The 14,464-nt window shown below is 52.8% G+C and overlaps 1 protein-coding gene across 1 annotated transcript in view; it reads left to right on the top strand.

The window, feature by feature from the left end:
* The window catches only part of SALL3 (spalt like transcription factor 3), a 9,348-nt gene extending 8,036 nt beyond the window's left edge, over positions 1-1,312 (top strand). Inside the window, exon 3 of the mRNA XM_040479516.1 lies at positions 881-1,312. Coding sequence (XP_040335450.1) covers positions 881-1,312 — 432 coding nt within the window. The remainder of the gene's footprint in view (positions 1-880) is intronic.
* The last annotated feature ends 13,152 nt before the right edge of the window (positions 1,313-14,464 follow it).

Here is a 14,464-nt window from a genome sequence, read left to right as displayed (position 1 = left end):
GGGGGGGTGACCACACAAGCTTTGCTCTTGGGCAGCAGTCCCAAATGTGGTAGAACATGGCTTTTAAACACTCCCATAAGACACAAATAACAAATCCTGTTCAGAGGCCCGGCTTCGTCCTGGTTTTGTCCGTGACTGCCAGCAGGGGCTGGGGGCATTTCGTGAGAAGCCTCCTGGCCTGACGGCCAGAGGGGAACAGCCCAGGGTAGTGCTCACGTTTTCAGGTGACCACACCATACATGTTCCATGGAAGGTGAAGTGTGGACAGGACATTAGATGAGTGTTTGTAGAGAAACACGCCTCTTTCTGTCCACGTCACAGGCCTGTCCGGGCTCCGGAGTCCTCTTCAGAGACTCTGGAAAGCTCCCCACCTGGGGCTGCTCCTTAGGGCTGGGACGTGAGCCACCTGAGGTCTCTGCTGGCCCCAGGTGCCCCTTCCACGTTTGGGAGAAAGCCACCAAACAGGCCCAGTGAAGCCGGAGTGCAAACACGGCGTCTCGGAGGCCAGGGGAGAGGACTGAGGGGCGGGGCTGTGGGCCCTCCGAGCTCTGGAGCCTTCCCGGGTGGCCTTCGGACTTTGCACCTCGTGGGGGAGTTACCCCGTCAAGCTCATCAGCTGAAAGAAACTCGAGAACGTATCGGCCGGTCTTGCTTTTTGTATTTCATAAAAAGAAATGTCACGCATTAAAGTATAAGCCGCTCAGAAAAGCCCACCCAACAATGTTCGGTGTCCCCAGACCGATGCTCAGAGCGGGGAACAGAAGCCCAGTTCCGAAACCGTCGTGCTGGGTGTCTGGGTGACACATGGGAAGCGTAGGACAGGCACGCACCTGCCTCCGTGCCGGGCTTACTTGTGCCTGTCTCCGTGTCTCTCACGCAGGTGCACATGGGCACACACATGTGGAACAACGCCCCCGCGAGGCGTGGCCGCCGCCTGTCAGTGGAAAACCCCATGGCTCTGCTAGGTGGCGACGCTCTGAAGTTTTCGGAAATGTTCCAGAAGGATCTGGCAGCACGAGCGATGAACGTTGACCCCAGCTTCTGGAACCAGTATGCCGCGGCTATCACAAACGGTCTCGCCATGAAGAACAACGAGATCTCTGTCATCCAGAATGGCGGCATTCCCCAGCTCCCAGTAAGTCTCGGCGGGAGTGCTATCCCCCCCCTGGGTTCCCTGACCGCTGGGATGGACAAAGCGCGCACCGGCGGTAGTCCGCCCATTGTGAGTTTGGACAAAGCAAACTCGGAAACGGGAGCCAGCCGTCCGTTCACGAGGTTTATCGAGGATAACAAGGAGATCGGTATTAATTAGCTGTGCGCGCGGCCTGGCCCGTCCCTCCGTCCCACGCGCACACCGTCCAGCGCGACCGTCAGGCTGTGCAGCCGTGCGGCCGAGTTCTCCTTAAAATTTTACCCGTAGTAGAAAACGCGTTCACTGTGTGGCTGCTGGAAGGTTGTCTCGTAAGCTCTGCATGGTACTTCTTTCCACGGTGAGCTGGACTGTTCTTGGGGACCCTGTAACCTCCTAAATACGTTTAAGTCAAAAAGAAGTCCTTGTAAAACCGCCTTGGGAATGGAAAGGGCTCACACCACACCCGGTTGGTTCCTCCCCGAACCTAATACCGTCCCCCTCCCCCCCCCACCAGAGGAGAAAGGGGTCGCCTGTGCTGTTCCAGCGACACTCACTCGAAGGTTTTGTTCGAATTAGTTAGAAACTTGAACTCTGTTTTTAGACTATTAACTGAAAGATGTGGTCCGGTACCCCCAGCGCTGTGTCTTACGACAGTACCTTTGTCTGTAGTATTTATAATGTTAAGATTATGCGGGTAACAGATAATACAGCCCCAACTTTAAAGGAAGCTTTTGTACTGCAGAATACATCTGGCCATGTGATGATTTTTTTTTTTAAAGCAGAATTTGTTTTACTATAAATAAGTGAGTTATTTCAATGCAGGCAAATCGTGAAGTTACACTGGGAAAGACGGCATGCTCTCGTGTGCAAGTACCTGTCAGTGACCACGCTTTTCTTCTGTTTCTTTCTTTCTTTTTTTTTTTTTTAACTTAAATGTTTGTAGCTGCTATGTGGACAATTGTTCCCTAGTGTGGTCTGTAGCCCAGCGACTGGGAACAAGTTACAGACAAACGTCACCGTAAATTATTCACAACATTATAAGCAGTTGTGAGGAAATATTTCACGTTATCAAAGCTGTACAATAAAAAGGTAATGTTTGTATAATGTGGTTGCAAACTCTTAATTTATACTATTGCACTTTTAGTATTTTGTATTAGAGAGGTTTGTCTATAATTTGAAAACTTAAAAAGATGTAAAGTATTTTATAAATAGTACTTTGGTTTAAGGAAAATGAAAAACTGTTACAGTTTCTTGTTTTGTCTTAAGGTCAAACAACATGAGAAATCTGTGCCACTGAGACAGAAAAGCCACCAGGATTTGTCTGTTCCTCAGTCAACTAGGGCCTGCCACTTCCTCAATTAAAATGATTTATTTAACTTTTCTACGAAGCCCGTTGAAAAGCCTGACCACCCCTGACACAGCTTTGATGAATTAATCATAGGCCCGTGGCACCGAAACGGCGGGAACTCACCTAGAGACCGCGTGGGTGCCATTTCAGTGTCCTCTCTTTTCCTCACACGCCCCGGACCAGATTTCCACCGCTCCCCGTGTGCAGTAAAGTGGGGAGAGATAGCAGAGGTCTGGCGGTGTCATCAGTGGTAACTGGGACCTTGTCTGAGTCCCGATTTATTTATTATCTTCTCAGATGAGAACAAAGCACAATGTCATCTAACTACTCAATCCAGCCTGAAGCTGCTGACGAGGTTTGAGTTGCTTGGCGCGAGGCAGGGCCCCGGGGCAGGGGGGGTGCTGGGCGGCGGGCGGGGTGGGCACCTGCGTCGCCGCGGCCCGCCTTCTACCTCATTCTGTGCGTTGGGCGGCCTGTCCGGCCGCGTCCCTCCCGAGATGTCGCGGGCGGCTGGGTGGCGCTGGGGTCGTGCGCCCCGAAGAAGGGACCGGATGGCAGTGACTTCCCGGCTAACGTGGAGAAGTAGGACGATGTTCCCAGCACGACAACAGCCATAGAGTCAGGTCGTGACCTTGAACAGAAACAGGTGCGAAGACTCCTCATCAGCAGACTGAGCTGTTTCTTCCTGTCGGATGGAGCATGGTCCCCCCCCTACCCCCGCTCAGCTCTGCTTCCCTCGGCCAGAGGGGCCATCCCTTCTCGGGAGACGGGGCGGGGGCCTCGGCCCGGCCACGTGGCACTACTGGCCTTCAGCGGTTGAATGTTTTTATTATTTATGTGTCCTCTTTGGTGTGAGTTTTGGGTTTTGGTTTTGGTTAGTAGTTGGTACCGTGTGATGCTCTCTCTTCTCCCAGAAGGATGTGTATATAACTTAAGGGAAAAGAAATGTAAAGTGTTGTAAATAAGATGGCTTGTGAAGGGACCGCGAGACGCGCCCCTGCGTCTTCAGGACCAGGCCGTCCCTCTCTGCGTGGTGAAGAGAGACACTATTTTTCTATTGCAGCACCATGTAGGGCCGGGGCCCCGGAGCCAGCCGGCGCTCTTACCAAGATCCAATATTTTTTATGATAAACCTGTGGCTCGACACATCTACTGATTGAAATGGATGTCTTAGTCTAGGTGACTATTTTTGTCATATGGAAATGAATAAAATGCAGGATGTAATCTTATCTCTGAATCGCGTTCCTTGATTATTCAAATGGAAAAAAGTGGGACTTGGGGTTACGGTCGTTAATGGTGGATGTATATCCGTGGTGTTTCTCCGAGGAAAGTCAACGAGGATTGACAGCTTAGATTTGAGCAATAGCTAAATGTATCTCAACTGGTCTTGAAATTTTTATTTTTCACTTTTTTCTAAAATAAAAATGCAACCTCCTAATTGTGGATTTTTTTTTACATCTGTGACGGAAGACGATGTGGTAGAAAACGCCTACCCGTTAGAGCCTTGGCGGTGGCCACAAATGACTACCCTCCCAACTGCCTTCCCATCCTCAACGCTGAGTGCCAGTGTTGGCTCTTGGGATCGCTTCACAAATACGCGGCTGTGCATCGAACCACGTTGTAGGCGCGGGAAGGAAGGGGTGCGCGGTTCACGACACTGTGTGTCCACCACCAGCACCTTCGTCCGTTAGCTCCCGAGGGAGGATGTCTTTACCATAAAGGAAGCTTTACCTCCCCGGTAACATTTGAGAAGACGTAAAACTTTAAATAATTTAACAGCTCCTGGTTTCAACAGGCATGATGCATTTCTTTTTTCGATAACTACTGATAGCTAGAAATAGTTTTTGCCTGGGAGGTGGGGGGTCCTTGCAAAGCACGGGTGAGGACCCTAACCACCGAACTAACTGCCCAGGTCAGCCTCCCCAGCACAAAACCCTCCACCTTAGGGATGGACCCAGGCTGGTTTCAGTGCTGGGGTGGAAATTTTGAAACATGAGCCAAGTCAGACAGTAAATTCAGTTTGTGTTTTAAAATGGTGAAATAAAGGTTCCTGTATTTAAAATAATATAAATTACAATGCAGGGAAAACGTGATCTGCTTATTTTGAAAACATTTCTAGTGTAAAGCCAGGGGCGTTTCAGCTTAACAAGCCCGGGTTTTCGCTTGCTCCTGACGTCAGCTCCACGTGGCGCAGACCGCGCCTCAACCGTAAATGCCAACGACCCCTGAGAATTATTTATTTAAATATATTCCTATTCTGGGTTCATTACGGGAACCAGTAACGTTTCAAACTAATTAAAAAGTATTGCTGAAGGGCTAAAAAGCAATTGTTTCTAAACTCTGCGCTGTTTAATTTTATCCCCTCGGAAGCGAGAAGGCCGTGGCCCCCGCCTGCTGTTGCTTTGTGCGTGGCCGCCGCGGCCGGGCCCCGACCCCAGCTTCCCGAGGCCCCGACACACGTCAGGCCTATCTCCTCACTACCGGGCCGCGTGCGCATCCCCAGCCCGACCATCTCCGGGTCGCCGTGTTTGTTGGCTGCCTGTCTGATGCCACGGAAGCCCGGAGGCCTCGCGGCTTTCCTCTGGTGCACGCTTGGAGCAGCGTGATCGTGTCACATACGTGCAGCCCCGTGGCCAGCCTGTCACCTGGCGAGCATGCCGGGCCTTTTGTGTTAAAATCCTGAGCCGGTTTGCTGATGACTGGTGCCGAGGTGGGAGCGGGCACTCGTTTCTTCCTCTGAAAGGCCTTCCCGCCGCTGCGCCTCGTGGAGAAACGCGCCCCGAGACGGTTCCGTTTAGCGGGTCGGTTGGCTGACTTCGGTCTACGGAACGTCCTGTACAAAGCGAGGGAGAACGTTAAATTACCCTTGTTGTTTTCGCCTCACTGGGAAGTACTGGCGTTACTTGAGCGTCCTTCCCGCAGGGAGGACGTTAAAATGCAACCGCCAGGCACGGTTCCCGTGGTGGCGCTCACACCTTTGTCCCCAGCTGACAGGCGTGTGGCGTGTTGGCGCACCGGGCGGGGCCATGGCGAAGGGCACGGGGGCACCGGGCTGGGCCGACCCTCACACCCTGCTCCCTTTTCTGTACGCAGGGTAGAATTTGGTGGCATTAAAACCCTCTCCAGTTGTAAAATCAGGGTGGTTGGTTTGTCGTCGTTTGGAAAGAACTACCACTAATGTTTAGCTTCCTTTTTCCTCCCCAAATTCACTAGGCAAGTCTACGGTGTTTAGAGAGAGAGAAGATACAAATGATTACCTGAGAACATAAATATGAAAACTCTACTATAAACGACTTTGCTAAAGAAAATCCGTGGAATCATTTGTGGACCATGAAAAAATGTGTTGTTTCTCTATTTTAACTCGTGGAATTTATTGAAGCTTTTTAAACTGCAACTATATTTAAGGTAAAATAAAGGCAAGCTCTGTGAACATCGTGATTACTACGTTTCCTACGAAGAGAGTCTTTTCTAAATGATTAGCTTTTTGTCACATGTGTTGCCCACGCAGGTGCGCATACGGTTCCTCGTCAAGATTATATACGGATACACATACCGTATACACGTATACCGTGTGCGTATACACGTATTCAAAAGAGTATGCCGTTGAAAGCAATGCTTGTTTCTTAACGCTTGTTTCTAGTACAATATCAGAGAACGTGAACTATTCCCTTGGGTTTCCCTGTCCTAATTGTAACCATGTCTGCAGGGTTTGGTCTGACTTGGGAGTCGTCACAGGTTGTATTGACACGGCTCCGTTTGTGGGTCCTCTGCTCATGACTGAGTTCAGTGTTTGCCCGAGCGCTGGGTTACAGGGGGAGGAGAACCAGAACATGGGCGAGGCGGGGGCAGAGAGCTGGCGCTGGGTCCTGTTGTGCCCGTGCCCTCCGTGTCCCTGAGATGAAGGGACACCAGGCCCTGCCCTGCGGAGAGGAGCTGCGGCCTGCCCGTGAGTCACTCCCTGGGTATGATTCACATGTGGAAATAAACGTCTGATCTCAGGAGTTCCAAACGTGATTATTCGTGAACACGGGGGTTCTGCAAACCCTCCAACCGCTCTCAAAGTTGGCACGGTACACATATTTTTAACTTCTAGAATGACACATAAACTGGAATTTTCACAACCAGGCGTGAGTTATTTCCTTCAGTGGCTGTCCTGGCACTCCAGGTGGTCACTAATTCTGTTTATTTTCTTTCTAGCTTAATTTAAAGGACTTGTGAATTTTAATAACTTTAGGATAGGTACGTAATGTCTAATACAAAGGAATTAACATTTCTTCTACAACTAGCAGATTTTTTTTTATCACACGCAGGATACACGAAACATTTCCATTTTACTTTTCCTATTTGTTTTCTGAAGGACGACGTAAAAACAGCTCTTCTGACCTAGAATTACCCGGAAGAAACGTGTCACGGCCTCCCACGACGGCACCGCTAAGGGGCGCCGGCAGGCTCGGGGACCGTATTTTCCACGCTTCAGACGGTAAGAGTCGTAGGGATCCCTAGTGGAAAGTACGTCAAACCTCCCCACACATTCAGATGCTGTAAAGATAAATTAGGTTTTGAATCTTACATCCGTTTCCCTTCACAAATAAGCCTGGAGTTGCCGTGTTTTCCGCGGGGGATCATCTGGTCTCGTCACGGCTCAGGCAGGGGCGGCCTGTGCACGGAGCTGTTCCCGTGCAGGCTTACCGTGCCTTACTCCGTCTTCTGCTTGGCTTGGCTTTGGGATTTTTAGTAAGAGCGTTCGGGGCTGTGGCGGGCGGTACTCGACGTGCTGGGCCCGGGGCCGCCCACAGGAGAGTTCTGTAGCCCCGGCGTTCCATCTTTGCGCTTCAAAACGTTTTACTGAGCACACGGAAGACGCAGGTCTTGTGCAGGCAGCCTCTTAAAGGTGAACAGCGGTTCTGTTATCTGGCATCCGTCGCAGACACACGTGCTGAGAACGAGTCAGACCGGCCCATAATCTCACCCGAGGAACGGCTTACCAAAGAAGCTGATCTGGAAACTGTGCCAGCGATGGAAAAAGACACGGACTGTAAAAAAATCACCAGCGTCTCAGAGTTTTATTTGCTGCGTTAACCTCCTAGATTTTCGGTCAGGAGCTACAGGCAATTTGGGAAAATGAGCTTTACCAATTAATATTTGCGAATGGCTCATTGTTCCCGAGGAAAACTGCAAACGTAATTTTCATACTCTCAGTGCACCCGGCACTTGAAGATCGCCCGGTGGGTTCTTGGCCAGAGCAGTTCTTGTAAGTCGTTCGTCCGTGAGTAATTCCTGGCTATCGGAAGACTCTCCCTTACATGTTCCCCTGTGTCGTCCGTCTGTCACCCGGAACTCCCCGGGCTTGGCGTTCCCATCTCTCAGTTTACATTTAGGCCTTGATCCTTCAGCTTGTCCGCTGCTGTGCCAAGGAGATCGAGTGGTGTTTGTTTTTTAAGACCTTCTCCTTTTTTTAAGTTTTTATTTTTTTATTTTGAGAGAGAGAGAGAGAAAAGCGTGAGCAGGGGAGGGGCAGAGAGAGAATCCCAAGCAGGCTCCGCACTGTCCGTGCAGAGCCCGACGCGGGGCTCTGACTCCCGAATCGTGAGACTGTGACCTGAGCCCCGGTCGGACGCTTGACCGGCCGAGCCCCCCGGGTGCCCCTGGAAGAGCAGGTTTTAAATCACAATCAGAATTCGGTCATTTTTAAGGGTGGTCTCTCGGGCTAGGCTCTGAACCCGGTCATCCGTGTCTTCCGATGGTCCTGAATTAGGTTCTCGGTTTTAGAAACGCAGGCTCCGTGGTCCTCGACATGAAAATCATGGCTGGTCTTGGTATTTAACTGAAGACAAGTTGAGGGTTTTCTCATGAGCCCTGACGAGGGGAACCCAGTGACGGATTAGCTTCTTGACGCAGGCTCTTAACTGCCGGCTTCCCTTTGGCTCAAACAAAGCGTCCTCAGTGGTATTCGGGCCAACGGGCCGACGCGGGAGCGTGCCTGCGGCCTTACCTAGGTAGGCCTCCACGACCCCGCCGGAGAAACGCACCTTGCTCCTGGGGCGGCAGGGAGGGTACAGAGACTGTCCGCGGTGGAGACAGCGTGTCTGCCGTCTGCCTGGGGGCCCGTGGCCCGTGCCTCCCGCTCCAGGAGCGGCGAGATGGGGAAGTGTCAGTGGAGGGTCACCGCGTCCTCGCCGGATTGGCTGGGGGAGCACCGAGAGAACTGTGGGCTGTGGAAAAGTCAGAAATGCTTTCAAAGAGTATTTGTAATCCCGGAAAGGAAGAGTCCCCGGACCCCAAGTCTCACCGTCAGGGATGAACTACAGAGAGAACATCGGTACGAGATCTTGCAGGAGGGGGACGCTGCCTGGCTCCTGATAAAGCTCGCTTCAACAGATACTCTTAAAGCCGTCTTGCCCTTGCAGATCTGTGATGAAAACTAAATAGTTTTGATCTGTACTTCAGGATGTAGTGGGGGGCGTCTACTTTGTCGATAAGCTGTGTGTGCCTGAGAGAGTGACCCCTCAAAGTAAGAACTTTCTAAGTAGGGCAGTTAATTCAGCTCAGGGCATATCTGTTTGTCCAGAATAACAAGTAAGGCTTTTTGAGCAGAAAATAATGCTGAGCTTAATTATTTTATTAATGCATACTCCCCGAGGTAAGGAAATGCGAGTTTTTTCTAAACTTTGTAGGCACAGATAAAGCAGTTGGAATATGTTTGCAAGGCTAGCTCGATTGTTTTATTAGAAAATATTCAATATTTCACATGCATTTAAAAATAGCATATTCAATTGCAATTATGTGTTTTCTCTACTTTTGTAATTAAAGAGATTGGAGCTTTTCCTTTGATGTATTGGGATTCCATTAGCAGAATGTTTAATGGTTTAGAGGTAGTTCTGGAATGTTTAATTCACTAGTGTGAGTCCAGCCAGTCGTCTTGCGTTTCAGGATGAGGCCAACCGTTGCACAACTGTGTAGAAACCATCCGTTTCGCCGTGGGCTCTTCTGAGCTGTTGATGGTGAACTTCCCTTCCCCACTGTCACCTTTGATTTTCAAGCTAGAGTTAGTTTCCTCTAGAAACGTGAAAACAATATCAAAACATTCTCACCTTTCTGAACATATAAAATGCTTTCCAAAGTTAACAATCAAACCTGGTCTAAAACCAGCTCTCCAGCGTTCAAGTGCCCAAACAGGCAAGGAATGGGGGTGCCCCCCGGCTCTGGTGGCACCCTTGGTCTCTGGCTGGCTGTCCCCTCCACCGGGCTGGCTACAGGGGCGAGTTGGGACTCTGTGGTCCCTGGCATGCACGTGGGCTTCTCAGGGAATTGCCCACCCAAACCATTGGCATTCTTTCTTTTCCTTTTTTTTTTTTTTTCCTACCCCTTTTTGGGGGGGGGGGGGGAGGTGGCGGGGGTGGTAAGGGACAGAGGATCCAAAGCAGGGTCCACACTGACACACAGCCCGACACGGGCCTCAAACTCCCAAACCGTGAGATCACAACCTGAGCCAAAGTCGGACTCTCAACCGACTGAGCCTCCCAGGCACCCTGGTGTCGTTTCTTTGAAGTGACATGTGTATGTGTGTATCTTTGCACATGTGGACCGGGACATACGTCCTGGAAGCGGGAGAGCCGAGGGCAGCCCTGTGCATCCCCATGGAAGGAGCACAGATGTGGCCAGGGCACCAGAGTTCAGGGTCTCAGGACACGGGGTCGTGGGGATGATGGCCCTGAGCTCGCAGGACGTCAGCTGCCTACGAGTTCTGTGGGCCCAGACAGGCTTGCCCACGGCCACATGTGCCCTGGTCCCTATGCACTGTTGTCCCGGCGGGTGGAGTTGCACACCCCCCCCCCTCAGCTGCAGCCAAATCATGTCGCACAGGTAGATACAAGGACGGCTGACTCGTTCCCACAGGCCTGCTGGTGGCTGCCAGGGTGGTCCGGACAGAGGGATGGCCTCAGGCTGGCGCACTGTCCCTATGGCCCTTCTCTGCCAGTGCAGTGGGAGACGGTGTGTCCCCCGTGCCTCACCCCGCAGCCACCAGCTTCCTGCCGCATCCCCAGGCCCTGGGCTGCCCGAGTGCTGTCTTAGGAGGTGAGAATCGACACCGCTTCGTCCCACACGTTACCCAGTTAGGCCCCCCCTTTTATTGCAAACACGCCACTCTTGGGTTCCTGCTCTGTGCTCCAGGAACAGTCCTGTCGCCAGAGGGTAGGCTCCAGTGTCTGAGCACTTGCTGCTTTCCAGGGGCAGAAAATCTGTAACGGGCGAGCTGAATCTCGAGTGTCCGCCCATTGATGAGCCAGACTGGTAAGCTCTGCTCGCCGATCAGAATACCCTAAAGCATAAGGGCGAGTGTCCTACACCACCCCACGGTAGAGAGAGGGCTTCGAGCAACAGAAGTCTGTACCAGGGACACTTGAGGTTGATAAATATGAGCAAAGATATTTGTTCCATCCTTCTGTAACAGTCTTGACTTCATCTCTCCAAGATGACTGATTGAAGGTGGATGGATGCATGGATGGATAGGCGGATGGATGGATGACAGTTGGAGGAACGGATGGATGGATGGATGGGTGGATGACAGGAGTGGATGGATGGATGGATGGATGGATGGATGGATGGATGGATGACAGGAATGAATGGGTGGATGGATGGATGGGTGGATGACAGAGTAATGAATGGGTGGATGGATACATGGATGGATGACAGTTGGAGGAACGGATGGATGGATGGATGGATGGGTGACAGAGGAATGGATGGATGGATGGATAGATGGATGGATGACAGGAGTGGATGGATGGATGGATGGATGGATGGATGACAGGAACGAATGGATGGATGGATGACAGGAGTGGATGGATGGATGCATGATGGAGGAATGAATGGGTGGATGGATGGGTGACAGAGGAATGGATGGATGGATGCATGACAGGAATGAATGGGTGGGTGGATGGATGGATGACGGAGGAATGAATGGATGGGTGGATGACAGGAACAGATGGATGGATGGATGGATGACAGTTGGAGGAACGGATGGATGGATGGATGGATGACAGGAGTGGATGGATGGATGGATGGATGGATGGATGGATGGATGACAGTTGGAGGAATGGATGGATGGATGACAGAGGAATGAATGGGTGGATGGATGATAGGAGTGAATGGATGGATGGATGGATGACAGGAATGAATGGGTGGATGGATACATGGATGGATGACGGAGGAATGGATGGATGGATGACGGAGGAATGGATGGATGGATGGATGGATGGATGACAGAGGAATGAATGGGTGGATGGATAGATGACACAGGTGGAGGATGGATGGATGGATGGATGGACAGATGAGAGATGGTTCCTGTACTCTTGGAAGGAATAGAAATTTCAGTGAAATTGAGTACCTGTACTCAGGAAACCTTGCTTAGCTAGGAGACATCCCTGTGTTAAGACTGCACAAGGTCATGTCACTTCACCCCGCACACCGCACACCTCCTGCCCCCTTTCCAACAGGTTATCTTGAGCCTAGCAATGTTTCTGCAGCTATGTGCCTCACACCCAGATTCCTGGGCCCACCTCCGAGGCTCGGGGTAGGGCTTGAGGTTTGGGGCTCCTGGGGGATCCGTGTACCGCCGATGTAGCGACCAGAGCAGAGACTGTCTTTCATTGCCAGACTGGCCGGCCTGCCTCCCGACCGGGCGGGGGAGTTGGGCATTGAGCACTTCCTCGGCTTTGCAAATTGGTGACCTCCAGACTGCCTGGAGACCCCGCTGAGGTGCAGATTCTGGCTCAGTAGGGATTCGGTATTTCTAGCAGGTGCAGTGTGGCTGGGCTTGCAGCTGTGCGAAGCAGAGAGGGACCGGGCAGCTGTGAATGCCGCTAGAGCCCGGGATTGAACCTGGGAAGCCCACCTTCATCACCACCCAAGGCACCCGGCCCCGTGCCCTTGCGCTCGGTGGCAGCTAACAGAAAATCCACCCAGTGGTTCCGCGGAAGCCTATTTGTCCCGAATAACCCAAAGCCCAGAGTTCGGGCGTCGCTGGGGTCCGTTCCGTTGCCAGCAGAGGCCGCCGTAGTGTGTCCTCGTGCGGCTGCCTCGTGACCTCAAGGTGGCTGCTGCTGTCCCAGGTCGTGGCTTCATGCTCCACTCAGACGAAAGGAGGGCAGGGGGCGCGTGGCCTGAAGCCAACAGCCCGTCTCTCTGTCAGAAAAGTGAACGCTTTTCCGCAGACTGCACGGAGCAGACTCCCGCTTCGGTCCCCTGGACTAGCCCCGTGTTCCTCAGCCACCGCTTGCCGGAAGGGGCCGAGAAAACTGGGGGTGCGTGAGAGACAGCCGAGCCGGGTGCCCTGCCCGAGTCGTCCCTGACACCTGCTGGCGGAATCTTCCAGAGTACGCTCTCTGCTACCCTTGCACGTTAGGGGAGGCTGTGCCACCCCGGTCAGACCAGAGAGACCTGTGCTCCCGCTCGTTGCTCTGACCGTGGCCACGGCCCATGCTCTCCGGGCCTTAGTTTTAGGGCCTGTGCAGTGGGGGTTAGAAACCACCTCACAATGCTTCCCTGAGCTCGCGTCTGCGGCCCACCCAACAGGGGAACGGCTGTCACTCGCAAGCTCCCTCTGTCCAGAACGCCTCCCCCAGCTTTTCCCCGGGGGGGGCTCACTCATGTGTTTAAGACCCACCTCTCCTGGGGCCCCCGGGGGCTCAGTCGGTTGAGCATCCGACTTCGGTTCAGCTCACGATCCCACGGTTCGTGGGTTCGAGCCCCGCGTCTGGCTCTGTGCTGACAGCTCAGAGCCCGGAGCCCGCTTCCGATTCTGTGTCTCCCTCTTTCTCTCTGCCCCCCTCCCCTACTCGTTCTGTCTCTCACAAAAATAAAAACGTTAAAAATTAAAGACAAAACAAAACAAGACCCACCCCTCCTGAAGAGGGGCCGCCAACTATTTATGAGCTTTGTGACGCGGCTACCTTCTGAAAGCACCGGTTGGGGTACTGCACCAGTCCAGGCACAACGGATGGTCTGTTTTCCTAGCAGCTTGTGTCGTGACCAGCTAAGAGAGCATGGCAGGCGTGGGGGACGGTGCCCCGAAGACCCGGGGACCCACACATCTGGACGTTGGAGGTAAAGCTCAACCTCGCAAAAGGGAATGTTGGAGTTTTCCATGGGAGTTAAGTCTGATGATGTGGGGACAGGGCACAGGGGCCGCCCCTGAGCTCTGTCAGTGAAAGCAGATAGAAGCCGCTGGTTAGAAGCGGCCCTGATGGGACAGAGTCCGTGCAGGGGCCTCCCCGGGAGTCATCTGGGGGCTCGGCCCCGTCCAGCTTGGCCACCGTGCGCAGTAATCACACCGCGCTGCCCTCCCCGTCCCGATGCAGTGTCACCTGCGGCCCGCCCCTCCTCTGCGTCTGCCGTCTGGCACCAGCGCTCCTGGTCTACACGGCAGAGGGGCTCTCAGGCCCGCTGCCAGGGACAAAGCCTGACACCGGGGGCCAGAGCTGTGCTGAGCCGGGAGGTGTGGAGGACAGGCGGCCCCCCCCCCGGAGGGTCGTGGCCTGCAGGATCCGTTTGTGTCCCCGAGAGCAGCGCCCCGTGTTCTGGCTCTCCCCTTCGTGGGCAAGTCGTCTGTGTCGAAGCCAAGGTGTTGATGAACCGAAATTGGTGCCGTGTACGCAGGAGCATTCTCGGAACTTGACGCTGGGGCAAACGAGGAAGAAAGCTGCTCTGCCCCAGAACTTCGCCATTTTCTGCCCCTCCTCGTGCCTCGGCAGCGCTCACGGACGGAACGCCGAGGGCTCTCCCTGCGGTCACAACTCTGTGTTCGGCTTAATGATACGGGGAACTGCAGATGAGGTGAGGATGACTTGAAAAGAAAAGGCATTATTGGTAAGTGCGCCGGAAGCCTTGCAAATTTGAGACGATAAATTGGAATTTTACAGGACTAATGAGTTTTTGAAAACCGTTCGCCAGGCTTGTCCAAACAGTCCTCTCCCTATTTAAGATTT

The sequence above is a fragment of the Herpailurus yagouaroundi genome, unplaced genomic scaffold (genome assembly GCF_014898765.1).
Source record: "Herpailurus yagouaroundi ecotype Mexico unplaced genomic scaffold, PumYag 142, whole genome shotgun sequence".
Lineage (NCBI taxonomy): Eukaryota > Metazoa > Chordata > Mammalia > Carnivora > Felidae > Herpailurus > Herpailurus yagouaroundi.
This window is presented reverse-complemented; position numbering and strand designations above follow the sequence as displayed.